General features: G+C 42.0%; 1 protein-coding gene across 1 annotated transcript in view; it reads right to left on the bottom strand.

Moving 5' to 3' along the window:
- The window catches only part of LOC126490199 (ADP-ribose glycohydrolase MACROD2-like), a 1,491,479-nt gene that overhangs the window by 105,078 nt on the left and 1,368,124 nt on the right, over window positions 1-18,277 (bottom strand). The window contains exons 11-12 of the mRNA XM_050124928.1: window positions 11,454-11,516; window positions 6,978-7,046 (exon numbers count right to left, since the gene is read on the bottom strand). Coding sequence (XP_049980885.1) covers window positions 6,978-7,046; window positions 11,454-11,516 — 132 coding nt within the window. The remainder of the gene's footprint in view (window positions 1-6,977; window positions 7,047-11,453; window positions 11,517-18,277) is intronic.

Below are 18,277 nucleotides of genomic sequence, written 5' to 3'. Positions count from 1 at the left end.
CTGGCTTGGTTTTCAAATTATGGCTCTACATTTTGTGTAACTGAACTGGTTTTTTGAATGTCCTGGGTCTTTGTTACCTGCTAAGCTGAGCTAATAATACTGATGTTTAAAAATCTCAATGACATGCTGCTTTACACCCATTCAGCTGGAAAAGTTTAGAAAGAACAAAACAGCAATTGCTGATGGAAATATGGTTTGTTACAGCCTTTGGAGGCAGGCTTTTGGCAATGTCTGTTAAAACACATACTCTGGAAAGCACAGCTCACATTGTTGGAACCTTTCCCATACAAATAAGAGCACCAGCATATGAGAATCTACGGGCAAGAGCAGCCATTGTAGCATTGTTTGCGTGGCAATAAAAAGGAGAGAAAGCGCTTGCTCATCATAAGAGAATTGCTGAATAAATTATGATACATCTGAACTCTGTGTGAGCTTTAAAATGGATGAAATAGATCTACAGAGAGTGACTTAGAGGCATTTCCATGAAGGTTTGCTGCTCATAGCAAAGGGAGATTCGGAAATGTGTGTAGAATATGATACGGTGTTCATAAATGAGCAAACATTTATTTAATGGTGGTTAAAACGTTTTAGCTTCCAGATGGGTAGCAGGCATACCTTGAAATGTCTTAAATTATTGACTCGCTTTAATGCTCAGTGTTATAATATTACATAACATAGGTTCTATTATCATTTTTATTTTATTTAATGTATGATGGTGTTGAGATATGGAATTTTCTTACAGAAATGATTGTAATAGTTACAAGGGTTAGAGAATGTTTCTGGCCTGTACAAAATTTAAAACAAAACTGGGAAACAATTGTGATGGAAATGAGGTGAGTATAGAAGGCTCCTTTATTAGGAAATAAAATAAAATGGAGTTCAAGGATCAAAAGATACGGGTAGAATTTAAAATCTATTTTTATGCTTCAAAGGTAATTTCAAACAGATATGCATTGTAGAATATTCTAAGAAATAAAACTATATATATATATATATATATATATGTTGCTGCTGAGAAAAGTATCTCAAGATTATAGAGCAGCATTTTACAAATACTAATTTCTGAGAATTCAAATTGTAGGTGATATTTTCTCTTCTTCTTTTGCTTATTTATATAATAGTCACACCTTACTCTTAAAAATTAGAAAATACGTACAAGCAATAAAGCAAAAATGTTAGCTGTTTCTCTAGTAAATCAACAAAGGATCAGGAATTTATGTTGAAGAACTTATCACACTCACACACACGCGCGCGCATGCATGCGTACGCACTAACCATCTAAAATGCATGAGCCACATCTTCTGTTATTTACAATAGAGAAAACTATAAATAACTGAATAATTCAACATTAGGCCTCTGCCAGTATAAATGGTGGGACACCAGATGATGGAATGTCAACCTCCAATAAAAGTCATGCCTCTGAGGCATATTTAAAGACATGAGAGAATATTCATGGTCTGCTGTTAAATGAAGCCACAGAATAGACTTTTAAAAAAATGTTCTGCAATTTAGTCCTTAAAGGGGAAGTCATTATATGATTTTACTTTCTATAATTTTCTATATGAAAATGTTTTCAAATGAATGCATGTTATCCGTATAAACAAAAACAAGTGGCTGCAAGCTCATTTAAGCATCATCTGTGGGGCCCACATCAACACAGAGCCTCCCCCTCCCATACCTCCTTCTCTCCTTGTCTGAGTCTCCAGTTACCCTATTGCACTGGTTTTCAACCTTCCTAACACAGTTCCTCATGTTATGGTGAACTCCGACTCCCCCAACGCCAACATAAAAGTACTTTTGTTGCTACTCTATAACTGTAATTTTTCTACTGTTATAAATCATAATGTAAATATCTGTGTTTTCTAATGGTCTTTGGCTACCTCTGTGAAGGGGTTGTTTGACCTCAAAAGGGGCTTGACCTATAGGTTGATAACCAAACCCTGTTGATCAATGGGAGGCACACTGTAGGTAGATGTAAAACAGTGAATGGTGGACACATGCTGTTTGCCCCAGTTCCTTTCCCTCCACTGACGGACCAGAGGCAGCCATCCAGCAATGCTTAGTAAGACTGACAAGCCAAAAGTGGGTAGCTGAGATGGACCAAAATGAATCCAGACCCTCTATCCACGCAGATGTGGAACAGGGTACAGTTTTGTTCCAGCTAGGGTGGGTATCAGGATGAAGCTCTCAGGAGAGAATGGTGGACAATAAGGACAGGAAGAGGACTGACAAAAGGTAGATTAAGGTGGAGAGTAATTTATTGGGTGGCACAATGTTCTGCTTCCCTGGCAGGCTAACAATGATAATATGGCACCACCAATGATCATCATGTCTTAACCATAGCTTCCTCATCCATGACCGCATCTTCCCTTTTTGGCTCTGTTACCATGGCTGATCTCAATCCAGATTTCCTTTTTTCTCCAGTCATTTTGACCTGCATGAAGTCTCAAGCTAGATTAAAGGGTTCAGAAATCCCTTCTCGGGTGACATTCTACCTTCAAAATGCCAAAAAGCATTGGTGTGACTTTCATGGAGTTCCGAAGGGACACAGCTCGGGTGTGCACCTGGGTATTAATTGATTTTGATTTCAATATTAATGAGCCTATGATTTGGTCTAGTTGACCTTCAAATTCAAATTAGGTACTTGATTAAATAATAAGGCAGGTGAATCCGGATGTGTTTGTACATCATTCCCTCCGCCCGCTCCCGAGTAAGGTGTCGTGGAGTGGATGAGGATGACATGACAAACATGGGGACAGTTAGGAGAGAGACTGCTCCCCGACCTAAGGAGCCAAACACCTGTACATTTAATATTATTATCACTTCTTTGGAAGTTTTTGAGCACAGTACCAGCTTTTTGTGCATTTGAACCCTGTGTTTTATGGACTTTCACCTGATGGTCTACGTGTTTGTTAACTCAAACAGAAATCGTTTTTCAGAATTTAAAGTGCAAAATCCTTTAAAAAGAGCACCATAGAATAAAGGGAGAATTCCTCAATAGATACGTTCATGTCCTATCTTAAAAAATCATCTCCAATGCCCATCCAGTGACACGGTTTTTTTTCCCAGGGCAGCTTCCCCTTGAAGTGAATTTCATATCAGGCCTGGCTCTGGCATCTACACCGTGTAGATGAGGCACTCGTCAGTGTTCCTCCTCCTCAAATCTCATCCTCTCCGCTCACCTCCCGCCCACTTGGCAGCTGCAATGACTCACTGAACAGGTGTCGTCAGTGTCTGGACTGCAGTCTGCCGTGATCTGCAAGCAGATAGCTACATCACCTGCCCAGTCAACAGTGGTGTGGAGTAAGTGGGCGAGAGCGCCCAGACTTGCTTTCTAGTGGGGAGTTTGTCGGCGGGGCTTAAGGAGAATCACTATTGCAGATGACAGTTAAGTTCTAACACTTCTAGAGATCTCTTTCAACTTTCACGTAACTGCTTGGTTAAAAAAATAATACCTTCTGTTCCAGGAATAAAGACAGACACCTTTTTTTTTTTTCACTTGTTTTCAACCTTTCCTCGAGAAGATGCTAACTTCCAGTGGAGACTAAAATCTTCACAAATGTAAACCCTTCCAACTGACAAGCAAAACTGTCAACACTGAATATGGCACAAGCACCATGGGCATCATACTGAGATGCCCACGATACCGAGAACCTGGCCATGTCAGGTCATGGGTGATTCCAAGGCCCCAACAAGATGCTCCTTTGGGAATGAAGTTTTCAAAAAAAAATCAAGAGAACAAGGGGTCCTTTATGACCTTTGATCAGCGAAAAATGTTCTGCCACTTACCCTGGAGAGTGTCATGAGCATTTCTCTAAGCGATCTTATGACTGTGAGGTTCTGAAATAGCCCTGGTGTCACCAAGGACAGATATTTCTGCATGAAAGCTAATAACAGAAAAGATTTGAAATGAATCCTGAACACTTATGACTTCCTTTTAACCTCAGCTTGACCTCAATCTTGGATGATTTCAATGGAAAATTCTTTTTCTTAATTCTAAGCTGTGCATCCGTCAATCTTGATGACAGCTTGGCAAGCCCCAGAGTCTGAGCTCTCAACAGATAACCCGTTTAAAAGCCGTGCCCTTATAGGAATGCTATTTCAGAAGATGAACACGAAATCCTCGCCCTATGTGCTCTACTGTTAGATGAAACCACACTACATACTAAAGTAGATCACAGAACCCACATTTTCCAAATAAAAAAAGTTAATGGAAATTAACAATGTATTTCATCAAAATCCCTTAAATCTTCACATTTAGTCCCACAAAGGAACTACATTTGTGATACACGACAATTCTTTGATGGAGTTAACACCATTAAAAGTCTTATTTTAGGGGAAAAATCCTAAAAGTATTCTGAAAAATAATTGATCCCTGCATGAGCAATTAATGGTGTGAGATCCTAAAAGCATCAAGAAATATCACAAGCAGTGTGTTTTATGAAGGTGTGATGTCTCCCAGCTAAACAACTCAACAGCAAGAAATCTCAGCTTGAAGCACTTAAATTAGATTGTTCCTCTTCCTTCCTTCTTAGACTCTGTCATTCAATTTCATGATGCTTTTACATCTTATGATAAACTAAATGATTGAGATGTCCTTTTTTTTTTTTTTTTTGCTTAAAATAGGTGCCATTTTCTATCTTTTCTCTTACCCGATCAGTCTATTTCTCTGTAAAATGACTGAGTTTCTCAAGAAATCTCTGAGGAATTCTGACACAAATTACATTTTTAGATATGTCAAATATTTTTGAAATAAGAGATACCTGAACATACACCTACATAGTTTGAAAGGAAGTGTCATTTGAAAAGTGGCAATAAAAAGAAAAAGGATCATTCAAGATGACAGCAGTGTGGTGGACACTCTGTTGGCTCATTCCTAGCTCCTTTGGGAAGAAACAATGATTCTCCCAGGCACCAGCAGATGCCATCCATCCCTGGTTTCCACAAATACTTCAATAGAAAGAAACTCACAGCCGTATACATCCCAGGAGAGCCAGTACCAGAATCTATTGCAGGTACATCTTTGGAGCTTCCCAAAATGTCAGCTGGGATTGATCCCTCCTGACAGTGCACGGAGGACCTCTCTCAGCCAGTTCTGCCCCCTTCCTTTTTCTATTAAGGGAGTTGTTATCTCTCTGACAAACAAGCCACTTCCTAATACTCTAATTTAGTCTGTGTTTCTGGAAAGTCTGATCTATTTGGCTAGAAAAAGTACCTGTGTTGTAGTTTGTGAGGTGGGCATTATCTTCTGAGCGCTGCGTGTGTGTGTGCGTGATAGGTGTGTACATAGGTGTGTGTATGAGAGCAAAGGAGTTCACCAAGCATCCTCCTCTACCATTCTTAGCGTTATTCTCTTGAGACAGGGTCTCTCCCTTAATTTGAAGCTCATCTGGTAGTCAGTGAGCCTCACTCTGTGATCTGCTGTTCTCAGTGCTAGGATTACAGATGTGCCTGTACATAGGTGACTGGGACTTAGTGGGTTTGGTTTTGTTTTATCACTTCATTTTCTTTTCTTTTCTTTTCTTTTCTTTTCTTTTCTTTTCTTTTCTTTTCTTTTTTTCCTTTCCTTTCTCTGTCTTCCTTCCTTTTTTTCCTTCCTTTTTTCCTTCCTTCCTTCCTTCCTTTCCTTTTTTCTTTCGTTTTTTAGCTTTTGAGACCTAGTTTCATCTAGCCCAGACTAGCCTCAGATTTGCAGTGTAGCTGATGCTGGCTTTGAACTCTTAATCTTCTTGCCTCTGACTCCTACGTGTAATGATTACAAGCATGTGCCACCACCACTGGTTTAGGTGCTTGGAATCTGAACTCAGCTCATGCAGGCACAGAAAGTGCTTCTACCCACTGTTTCATGCACCGAGCCCTAAGATAGACATTATTCTTGTCTGCACTTCAGAAGGAAAAACTGATACCCAAGAAGTTCACTGTGGATTTGCTTGTGAAGCACTTGTTTGTGACTTGAACTGTTTGTCACAATTTAGCTAAGCAACTGGCAGCAGAGCTGGGATCAAGCCTCCAGTGTCCAATTCAATTATTGGTACTCTGATCAACTGACATCAACTACATGTGATTAAAACAAAAACTGACCAGGAAATGGGCATGGAATTGTATATGTCTAGTCAGTATTAAAATGGCAGTGCTATTTTGATGTCCTCAACAGATTCAAAGGATAGCAAGGCTTAGTGGCAATGTGCACCTGTTTTCACATCACATCTGACTGAAGAAACAGATTCAAAGTACATTCTGAAGTTCCAAGTAGATGATATGGTTTACAAGACACCATTTGCCCAAATATAATAGTCTAGTCTATCAGTCACACTGGGCTTTAGTAGCTGCTAATGGCAGACATCACAAATTATATCTCCTGGGGAGACTTACCCACCAATCAGGAGGGAGAGGAGAGAAAGGAAGATTTTATTTTCTTTTATGATTCTTTTTAAAAGCCATTTGCATCCCTGTGTCTCAGCACTTATCCCTAAAACAGTAATAATTTCTCCTAGTTTTTTTTTTCTTTTTGGTTTACTTTGGTCAGCCACATTTTCTCTTAGTGATGGTCCATAGAATGGTCACTTTGCCTCATGTCTATCTTTATGGATGCCTTTCAAATATTTTGAATACTTCCTGAGTTGCCAGGCCTTTGATGGGTGTCAATGCCACTTTTTGACACGCATGCCCGATGAGAATGACAAATAACAGAATCGACAAATTCCCGAGTTTCAGATAAACATTTTTCTTTTACCGTACTTTCTCTGCTCCTGCACTTATTTTATAAACATTATTTTTAGAGGAACACATGTAAATGTATATATAGACTCTAAAGAGGCTCGATGTGGAAAGGGATGGAGCAGAGTGGGTGGGATCCTTGTGTTCCAAATAGAGGCACTTAAGAGACTCGAGTTTGTTTGCTGCTTCAGTTTCCCACATAAACAAAACCTACACAGTTTCCTTGTAAGGGTCTGTGGAGTTTGGGTGTGGTCTCATACCTTCATCCTGATGGACTTCAACTGTGCCTTCTGAAGCAGGACTGGGCACAGGGGCCGTGCTGACACCATCTATAAAGCAGAGAAAACATTGTCTCAGGCTTACTACCTCAGGCTGTGGCTTTTCCTTTCCTTCAGCTCCCTCTCCGCCCAACCAATGAAGATGTCAATGTCCTTCACACACCAAATGGTCTTCCCGGGCAGAGGGCTGTGATGCATTTTTTTTTATCATTAATGAAGCATAAATCTTCACGTGAGACAGAGGCCAATGAACTACAAAACGTGAGCTGGTGAAAACTACTGCCTGTTGGCTGTGCTATGTCAGCAACTGCAGTTGTATTTTGCTTCCTTATAGCACTTAGATGTCTAAAGCAAGAAAATTAAGAGTTTAAAGGCAAAAAAAAAAACCCACAGATTTTTTTTGTGGTGTGTGGTAATATACATCCATGCAAATTTCTACAAAGTGCCCCATATGCGTGATTTTTAGTTGGCTTTTTCTAAGCTCAGCACTTCCCAGGATGGCCAATCCACTCGCTGTCCAGCTGGACAGAGCATTTCCATAGCAGCCAGCACTGTAGTCCAGGAGAAGGAGAGCACTCAAAATAGGGTATAGACATACGGGGATTTCATATCACCCAGTTAAAGAATGGGGACCAAGGACAGGAAGGACTCTGTCCCCTTCACAGTAACAACCAAGGACGGTCAGAGATGATCTCTCCGGCTGGTCTCCTCAGAGTCAGGGGGATTTAATTCATGTTTGGCCTCTGCAATGCTAGATAATTAGCTACTACCATGAAAACAGTAGAATTCAGACCCAAGAACTTATTAAAAAGCATCTTACAATAGATAAAACAACATACACGGTTTTCTTATAGTTACTCAGCCACAGACATAAAGAGAAAATACATAATTCGAGGAAATGTTCTTATTTTCTGGCATGTCATTTGTCTGTTATATATGGTTGTTACTTTTAGGTTGCATCTCTCTTGGAACAGAGAATAACATCTGTAGAAGATGGATAGTGTGCATGTGTGTGTGTGCCTGTATCACACAGACCGTTAACCTTCCCTTATGGTCACAATTCTTTCCCATTTTCTTCTCCCTTCAGAACAAAACTCCCTGAGAAAAGCTTTTGTTACTGTCTTTACTTCTGAAACTTTGCATACGCCACTCAAGTGCTTGTCCAGCGGTCTTCCTAACTCCCTCACCTAAGGTGCTAGCATCCTTCCTGTGACAATCTAAAGACTGCCACCACCACCACTCCTGCATTGCTTTCTTTGCCTTTGTTTTCAAGACAGGTCTTCCTACGTGGCAGGTCTTCCTACGTGGCCAAACAGTTCTTGACCTTGCCTTCTTCCTGCCTCAGCTTCCCTCTCTGTTGCCATCACTTTTAACTTGACGAATTCTCCCTGTCTGTCTGACTTGACTTCTCAATAGCATTTCCCAGCCCCTTCCTGTTTGTTTCAAAGCCATGTCATTGTTCTGGCTGCTTCTGCTTTTCCTCACAGGGGTCTAAATGTCAGTGACACCCCAGCTCCTTTGCCTTTGACATTTGCATATTCTCTAACCCAATAGCCTTCTACTCCCAGACTTTAAATAACCCCCAAATGGTTGTGTCTCCTAAAGCTTTAAATGCAGTGTTCACATCCCCTGCATGTGAACTTGTTTATCTAACATGACATTCCATACGGATGGCTGTACATTTTTTTCCAAATTTATTGATGCAAAAACTAAACTGTTAACTTTTCCAACAAAATGTCTTCCAGTCAAGTGGCCCTATTGTCCCTTCAGACATGGAAGCTATACTCTTAGGACCTAAGTAGGATTCTTTCTCCAATGCATCCCATCCAGCCCCTTTAGCTTGTGTACCCTGTTACTTCTTATTTCTAGAATGTGCCACATTTCAGCCTTTTTGTCTCCATTTCCAGAATCATCTGTCATTGCTTTCCTGTAGTCATCTTCTAACTCTACCCCTTTGGACCCATTTTCATTCATGGGCAAAATGAGTTCATTAATACATCAATCATTGGTTCCAATATTTAAAACCTTCCACTGAGTTCTCTATGTCGTCAAGTCAAAGGACATGCTGTCAGACCCAGTCTGGTCCTACGATGTCTTACCATGTCTCCCGCTCTAATCTCTTGAGCCCACCCTACTCCAGTCACACTGCATCTCCCCCACATTGTGAGGCCAATTTATGATCTGCCCTCTGCATCTAAAGTGATCTTTCACCATCTCAGCATTTAGAGCTCATTTTAAGCAACATTCCCTCAGTTGTTTTTAGAATGAATTGAAATATTTGCAATGCACATGCAATGCTGGGGAGGCAATAAACCTTCAATGTAGATTTATTATTGATTCTTGATAAATACTATAGGCTGTTGTATTTGATCTGATGGTGACAGCTGTCAGAACCTGTAAATTATGCTATTTTGAGATCGTGTTTTTCCATCATGTGGCAGAGACCTGCGGAGTTATGCAATCAACCCAGGCACTGGAAACTATGCTGAAGGAAAGCAGGATGTTTTTGTTTTGGAAACTAACAGCGGGTCAAGGGGCTTTACCAACCAGAACCACATGTTCAATTGTCATCTGAGTGAGGAGGCTGCAAAATGACAAAATGAATGGAGGAGCATCTAGTGACACTGGCCACAGAATCAGGAATTAACCCTGCTGCTAGACTCTGTCAGTCATCCCACTGTCTTGGATGAGCAGAGGAGCCACTGAGGAACACAGAGGAGACCCCGTGGTAAAAGGTCAAGAGGCAGCCATTTTGGGTGGTAATGCTTTTTATATCCCAGAGGTGGCGAAGAAGACTCAGACTTTTGCACTCTGAGCTCACAGAAGGTGGTCATAAAATCAAAATGAAACTATCAGAAAACAACTGATTTAGAGGGAAAGAATGGCACTGGTGTGTCAGTCTGTCTGTCTGTGTCTCTATGTGTGCCTCTGTGCGTGTGTGCATGCGTGTGTGCGTGTGCGTGTGTTTGTGTGTGTGTGTGCGCAGTGACAGGAGAAAGATCAATATTGGTAAAGACAGCAAGGAACAGAACATGGAGTGAACAAAACTTATAGAACTTCTACAGTCAGATCATGTATGGTCTTGGTTGCCAACAGTTAACTGACGAATCAGTAAAAACAGCGAGAGCTTTCCATGTAAGCTGTATCTTCAATACAGTGCAGTGTGTGTGTGGTAGCCTTGCAACGGTTGGACAAGAACAGTTGACAGTACCAGCAATTCATTCTGTTCTGAGGAAAGGGCCATGTTTCAGCAAAGGGAGCCGGGTGATCCTGTAACAGGGATGCAGAATCCTTCCTGTCTTGCTTCAATGCTTCCTCTGATTAGCTTTCTGCATGTCTATCTTCCAAGTTACTAATACAAGCTTGCCTTCTGCTGGGTGGTGGTGGTGCATTCCTTTAATCCCAGCACTTGGGAGGCAGAGGTAGGAGGATCTTTCTGAGTTCAAGGCCAGCCTGGTCTACAGAGTGAGTTCCAGGATAGGCTCCAAAAGCTACACAGAGAAACCCTGTCTTGAATAACCAAAAAAAAAGAGAAAGAGTTTGCCTTCCAAGAATACTCCAAGAACTCCCAAGAGCAATGTGGTGGAAAAACTTATCACATTACCTGGTCTAATTCTGAGAGTTCAGCATGTGGACTAGGATGTGGCTGGCATAGGAAATAGAGCCCACTCTTAAAAAAAATGTTCCCCTATGGGACTCAATAGAACAGGGTAAATAACTTGGAGATTGAAGGGAAAGGGAGTATTTATATTTTGGCAATAATGCCAGAATCCATAAAAATTCCTAAGGACAGAAATATTGTGAATACTGTGTGTGTGTATGTGATAATTCGAAGGTGATTTCAATCCCTTTTGAATCTCAAGGCTATTATTTTAAAAAGCTAAAAGTATACTCTACAGTGTAAAATTTATAAATATTTGATGGACACAGCTGTCTTTTCTTAACGGGGTGATATCAAGAAGGTTTTTGATCTTAGAGCTGTTAGAAGCGAGAGGTTGGGAGGGCTCTACAGCACTATCTACAACCTGCAGAGAAATGGCCAGCCACATGACTCTTCAAAATTAAAAGCAAGAGAAAGGTCCCGTCCAGTGTGGAGAGAAAGCCTTTCTTCATTCTCCTCAAATAGATCTAGCTTCCTTTCCCCCCATTTGGCTCAGTCTGCTCTAAGTCATCCAAGGTCTGATGCTGTGGTTCCCGTTTTGGCCCGCAGTTCTCAGTGCATCCCTAAGCCCTCTGTTATTACATGAAGGAAATGGAAAGTGGAGGGGTGAGTAAGAGCATGTGTTCTTTATAGGAGCTCTGTCAACTTGGAGTTAAGGAGACTGGAGAGAAGAGGGAACACTGGGGTTAATCAAGGAAAAGGGCACAAAGCATTTTCAGGCAATAACATTGAGGAAAGTTGTTGTTCACCTCTGTGGATGAGGCCTAGGAGACTCCTCAAAAGAAACCTGAGCCCACCTGCTTCTTGGCTCTGCCCTTCCGTTTCTCCCGCAGTTGGCTTTTCCTCCAGACCACTCTCATCTTTCAAGAAAACCACAGGGGGAGAAGAAAAAAAAATCAAATCAGTGGCTGAAATATCTCCTTATGGCTAATATGCAACACCGAAATTAATTGCAACCAACATAGCATGACTCCTGCAAAGCACAGCAGACAGAGGAATCAGGGGCGTGAAACAGGAGAATCCCCCACATACACAAGCACAGTTATACCCGTCCCTTCTCCGTGGATTTGCTAGGGGAACGATAGAGTAAACAATATTCACTCAGTGGTGCCGGAAACATATCTCTCTCTCTCTCTCTCTCTCTCTCTCTCTCTCTCTCTCTCTCTCTCTCTCTCTCTCTCTCTCTCTCTCTCTGCTGGCCATTTCCAAAAATGCCAAACACGTTTCACTTCCAATCTCCTCTTCTGCTTTGAATTAAGTAGAATTCTCAGGGTATGGAGCTTGGCTGATTTTCTATGCCTTTTATGCTTTTGTTAGATGTGTGCTTCCAAATTTTTATTTTCACTTATCTCGTATACAGCGGCCTAACACTTCAATGCTATGAAATTTTTTTTTGTTCTGAATTCATTATGTTGATCAATTGTATAGCTCTGGAAAAAAAATCAAATAAATGACAGTTGCAGTGGAGACTGGCTGCGTGCGATTAATTATTTTTATGTCTTAAAGTATGTTCTAGCTGTGAATTCACGGGTAGGGAAAATATATTTCCAAGGGCAAGTAAAGGCCTGACTTTATAATTAATTTGGGGGAGATCTCCAAAACACTTTTGATGGAAGGGAAATAGAAATGATTACCTTATATAAAGACATAGGAGCAGAACATGAAACATAGCAATATACAGAAAACTGAAAACCAGAAGCTGACAATACGGAGTATAGATGGCCACATGGCCATCTGTCTGGGAATGCCACCTAGCCCCCTTCTGTGTGAATGTGACCTGTGGTGTCTCTTGTTTGGACCAAGGAGTTGTTAAGTGGGAATACTGTCCTGAGACTTCTAAGCTATTCTCAAAATGACAGCTTCTGCTTTCTCCTTTTGGAAAGAGCAGTAACTGCAAGACAGTCCTGGATAGACTCCCCCGGACAGAAAGGAACATGGGATCAAGGTCACTGAGCCCTCTCCATCCCTGGCCCTTAAGAAGGCCTAAGCCACTAACATGTATTTGCTTAGAGTATTTTGAGCACCGTCATCTGCCACCATTCATTCTTCTCTGGTTGGATTTGGGCTTTTGAGACGGGGTTTCACTCGGTACCCAGTCTGGCCTTGAACTTGTTCGTCTCATGCTCCTGTCTCCTGTGTGCCGAGAGGGACGACAGGCCTGCACTGTGCTGCTTGGCTTAGCTTTACTCTGCCTCCCAATACAAAGGCAGGAGTATGAGACTCCTCCCCACGCTCGCAGAGAAGCCTCTACCAAGATAACTCTGAAAAACAATCCTCCTGACAGCTTCAACCCCCGGAGAAGAGCGCAGTCAGTGACTACCTAAATACATCAGGATCCACTCAGTTTGTTTTGCTTTGCCATCAGACGCGAGGGACACCAAGCAATTTTGAATATGAGAAGCTGGGGGGCTTTTTAAACCCACCGCTGCCAGTGAAGTATTCCAAAGCACCACGCAGCTTCTGCAGTGCTCTCTTCCTGAGGGTGACAGCACCGGGTTTTTGTTTGTTTGTTTGTTTTCTCTTGGGAGGAAATAACCACCATGGTTGTTCTTGTTCCCTTAATAAGGCCAAGTTGGTGGGAGAGCACGTGCCAAAAATTTAGCGATTACCTCTCCCCCTTCCTCCCTACCACATGGGCTGAGTGGAGCAGGGAGAGAAAACTGCCAGCTATTCCCCAACAGACAGACTTCATAACACAGATTTCATAATAGGTCTGAAGTCTGTAGGTGACAGGCTGCCTTCAAAATTAGTCTGGTTCCTGTGTCCCTTAGGGAGTGAGGACAGACAGTGTCCTTAACAGGGAGAGACGGACGAGGAAAGGAACAAGAAACAGGGATGTGCAGAACTCTTTTCAGAGATTCACGTTCGGACTCCTAAACCCAGTGCTCTCGCCCAGGGGCTTGCCCTGCAGGTGGACCTGGGTTTTCTCGGCCTTCCCGTGCAGACATCTCCCTAACACCGGCCATCTCAGCGGCACGCTTTTCTTCGCTATCTTATGTCTCGACTGGTAGTTTTGTTTTTTTTTTTTTTTTTTTGTTTTTTTTGTTTTTTTTTTTTTTCTATTTGGGTGTTTCTGCTCTTGGGAAGCTAGCTCACAGACTTCACGGTGTGTTTATCATGGAAGAAACGCATCCTAGAAGTAGGCTTGGATTTGCCACTTGAGTAGCAAGCTAGCAAGCGTGCCCTCAGCTGAAAAGGTTCAGGTTGTTTTTAATTTCAGAGACAATTCACGCTCAAATCCAGCAGGGGGCGCCAATGCAGAAGGCTTGCTTTCAAAGCCCACCGTGCACTCTTGGGCAATTAGACTAGCATGCATCTGGCTGTCTTTTAGAAGGACATCTTGGCTGCCTTCTATCTTCCCATCCATTTTAAATGCTTCCAAGGGGTTAGTTGTCTGCCCGTGTGTGGAGGGATGGGGGTGGGGAGTCACATCACTCAGTTACACCAGCATTTGGTAAGGAACAGCTTGGTCTGTCTATCTTCACAGGAAACATATAAACGATAAAAAGTTAAGTGGGGAAGGGCATATAAACTGGTGGTTTCTAGAAGGGATTTTAGAAGGGTTACAATAGATGTGAAGCAATACCTAAAGGGATGCATCGGGCTATTTGGTTAGCTTTAATAATTCGCATAAAAGCTTTCAGATAGCTGAATTATCTCAGTTAATATGCACTTAGGATCATTTATTCACTCGAGATGATAAATTTCCACCGCCTTTATGTTGTGTGTGACAGGACATTTTACTTTCCCATGCTGAAACACGGAATACCCAGAAAGAATTCTGCTGCTGAATCCTTCCTACTTCTCTAGCGTTATTTCTGACCCTCGATCTTTTAATCCATATTTATTAAGCCTGTGCTATTTGCAAGAGTATACTTCATAAAGTTTACATGAATAAAATGAGGGGGGGTCCCCCTGCAGCATGAGTTCATATGAGAAGATGGAGCCTGCCACTGGCTGGGCTGTGACAGGACTTCTCTGCGGGTCTAACTCTGTATTGAGGGAGGATCGCAAGGGCAGAATCCCAACGTTATGGCCACGCGGTGTTACCCTGATATTTTGAGTTCCTTCCCCAAGCTGTGTACAGAAACAGGAAAAGAAAGGGAAGTCCACAGCTGCTACTGGGGAGGCAGTCTGATGTGTACTGTTTGCTGGCAGGCAGATGGCTTTTCTTATATGCAGTCCTTCAGCCTTTCAGATACAAGCAAGTTCAAGGACAGCACTTTACAGACTAAATCCTTGGTTCTAAATCTTTAGTCCCCCATAACAGGATCATTCCAATGTCAATGTCCTCCCTCTGTGAGTCGAAAACATTAACACCCATGGATGCTGGGCTTGGCCATCTGACTGGACGTGGAGAAGGAAATGCAAGCGGGCAATACCCAAATGTTCTGCTTAACTGTATATGTGTCCTGTGCATCCATCTCTTGCTGTGGGAAGAAGATGCCTTGCAGAAGGAGAATGGGGAGTAGGCAGAACAGCCTTCGACCCAAAGGAGAGTCTGAAGTCAAACTTAAGAAATCCATGTTTAAAATAGAACAACCTAGCTGATTCTAGCTTATATCAGACATCAGGCGGCCAAACTACAACATGCACTGAGTTGTAGGTAACTAGAAGACGAAATAGCTTATGACATTATTATCGTAAGTAACTGGTAGTAGTTAAATAATACATCTGATAAGCTTTTCCGTTACCTCTTATTAAATGTTGGCATTCTTTTGTGTATGTTGTAGGCATTTGAAGGTCTTCCTAGTGTGTGTGTGTAGAGGCCAGAGTCAACTCTAGTTTTCTTTTCAAATCATTTCCCCTTCACTTTCTTTGTGTGTGGGGGTGTATGTGTGATGTATGATTATCTGTATATGTATGTGCAGATAAGTGAGATAAGTGTGCCCCTGATGGTCAGAAGCCAGAAGAGGCTTTCAGGTGTCCTGCTATATCACTCTGTCTCATTCCGCTGATGCAATGTCTCTGACGGAACCTGCAGCTAGACTGGAAGTCAGTAAACTCCAGCAATTCTCCTTCATCTGACTTGCATGGCATATGTGGCCATGTCAAGCTTTTTACATGGGTGTTGGAGCTTTGAACTCAGACCAAGCTTTTTACATGGGTGTTGGAGCTTTGAACTCAGATTGTCATGCTTGTGCGGCAGGAATTCTTGCCACTGTGCAGTCTCTCTAGTCCCGACCCACCTCATTGAGTGATGGAGACAAGGTCTCTCATTCATCTAGACTCCCAGCCTCCCAGCCCAGTGGTCCTCCTCCGCTGTAGTTACAGGCACAGCCTGCACCTGCAGCCTTTCTACAGAGGATCCATACTTGCCTGCCCTTAACCAACCGGCTCTAAGTTAGCATTCTCTTATGTGTAGGGAACTCAGTCTTGCTTGAATTTTGTATTCTTCCTGTCTATATTTTCATTTCACACATTTCAAGATTGTCTAGAAATGCTCATTTGGAAATGAAATTAGGCGACATAGGAGAGATGATACTAAAGAGAGTCACTGCCATTGGTATGGCAGTGTTCATGCTTTGTTTAATTATATAGCGATGTGGGTGACAGCTAGCCTGTACTGACTGCTTGCTATCGTCTATTCACAGGGCGTTTTCAAACCAAAGAGTACTGAGTTTAATTTAATAACAACCTCAAGAAGGAGATGTGATCACAATACTTTGTGTAGGGCTACCACAGTGAACAAATAGCCTTTGCAAAGGCCCTAAGGACGATCTGCTACTGTCTTTCTGGAGACACAGATAATATTGATTTCATTGTCTAAATATGATGGTTAAATTCAGGGGAGAGAAAAATGCACAAAATTATACTTTAAGATTTAAGCTGAAGATCTAAGTTGCTCTCTTCTGTGAATTTTCTCAGTTCCCAGAAAGAGTACAAAGAACCCCAACTCTTTTGACACTTAAACCAGGTAGGTTCAGTATTACAATTCTAAAATTTTGTGTTTTGATACCAAAGGTATTTATGTCTTTATACATTGGCATAATGCAACTTTTATCTTAATATAAATATTTATAAGAAGTTTTTTTTTACAGTGGAATAATTTTAAACAACAAGAATGACAGAAAGAAGTTTTATTGTGTTTTGTTTTTAGTCTGAAACACTAGGGAGTGAACTGCGGACATAATCACCCCTTTACTATTTTGTCAGCTCTGAACACTTTGGTTTGTGCTCTATACTAAAAGCCTATTCCCTTCCTAACCACGATATGCCCAGCAAGACTTGGAAATGAACACAGAGGACATTTCTCTTACCTAAGCCATGAATTATGCTTAACTTCTCCCAGCGTCCCACCGTATCCTTCACAGCCACCTAGGAGTACCTACAGCATGTTGCTGTTACATTTCTTAGCTCTCCTCCCCACTCTGCTCAAGTCTGGTGCCCAGCATCCACTCCTGCACCAGATGCCTTAGTTCCAAGAACATATCTGCCATGGTTAGCTCTGTTCTGTCACTCTAGAATGGAAAGGCTGGACGAAAAGAGGATAGGAGAAACAGAAAGGAGGAAAGGGTCGGCTAGCCCCCCGAACCACTCCATTTGGGTTCTGGAGGTGTCATCAACCACTTCATCTAGCTTAGCTAGAAGTCTCCTCGCTGGTTGCCTTGTATTAATGGGAAGCCTCATGAGAGTCTTTCAGGAAAAGCAAATGGGTGTTCACCTGGTGTTCCCCCTCTGTGGTTTGTGGCATCTACTGCTTCTAGCACCTCCTTTTATCACCTATGTGGTCGGCTACCACAAATTCCAGTAAATCCCGCAATAGTCCTACTCTCCTATCCTCCAGTTTCACTGATACAGAAATCGAGGAGGTGGAAATAAACCCTCCCTGCTCTGGCAGAGTTTGTTTAGAGCTGTTTGGAGGCAGTTTCAGATTCTTCCAAAGCTTGGCTTCTCTCTTACCATGCAGATTCTTGTGACGTATGCTCACCTACTGCAATGGCTGGTGTCTGACTTCTGGATAGCCCACAGGTGATCGCCCACAGGTGGTGATGAGGTAGTGCACTTCTCAAGAGATGGAGCTGATGGAAGGTGATGGGGATATGGGGATGGTGGAAAGAACCAATGTATTCTTGAGGCTTCCTGTTGGTTTCTGCAAACTCCCCGTCTGATCCCTTTCACATTCATTGTGCCATTGTGAAAATAGTAGCCAGAGTACAAAAATATGGAAATACCCAACTTTGGACCAGAGGCCTTCAAACTGTGTGCTAAATAAACCTTCTTCCTGAATTACCCAACCTCAAGTATGTTGTCACAACTCTTTGTTACAGAGATGCCCCTTGCCTCAGCACCTAGTAGGTTACCTTAAATCAATTAGGAGCTCCATACACACATGCCAAGGAATTCAAAGGGAGATGTTGTATTCTTCCCAGGCAGTATTGATTACTTCTGCTTGACATACATTTCATTTCTTTTAGTGGAAAAGGTATCGTGTCCACCTGAGAGTCTGTGCTTGGACTGTACAAAGCTCTAGGGCTTTTTTTTTTAAAGTCATATTTCTTTAGCATCAGTTAATAGTTCCGAAAAAGCAGATGTAATAAAATTTAAGGAGCAAAGTAAATTAGAATCCATCTATTTTTATTCCCACTCTTGGAACCAGGCTCCATCTTCTTTCTCTCCA

The sequence above is a fragment of the Alexandromys fortis genome, unplaced genomic scaffold (genome assembly GCF_014885135.2).
Source record: "Alexandromys fortis isolate MF-2015 unplaced genomic scaffold, M_Fortis_MF-2015_v1.1 scaffold_248, whole genome shotgun sequence".
Classification (NCBI taxonomy): Eukaryota; Metazoa; Chordata; class Mammalia; order Rodentia; family Cricetidae; genus Alexandromys; species Alexandromys fortis.
The sequence above is the reverse complement of the archived record's forward strand: the minus strand, read 5'-3'. Positions and strand labels throughout refer to the sequence as shown.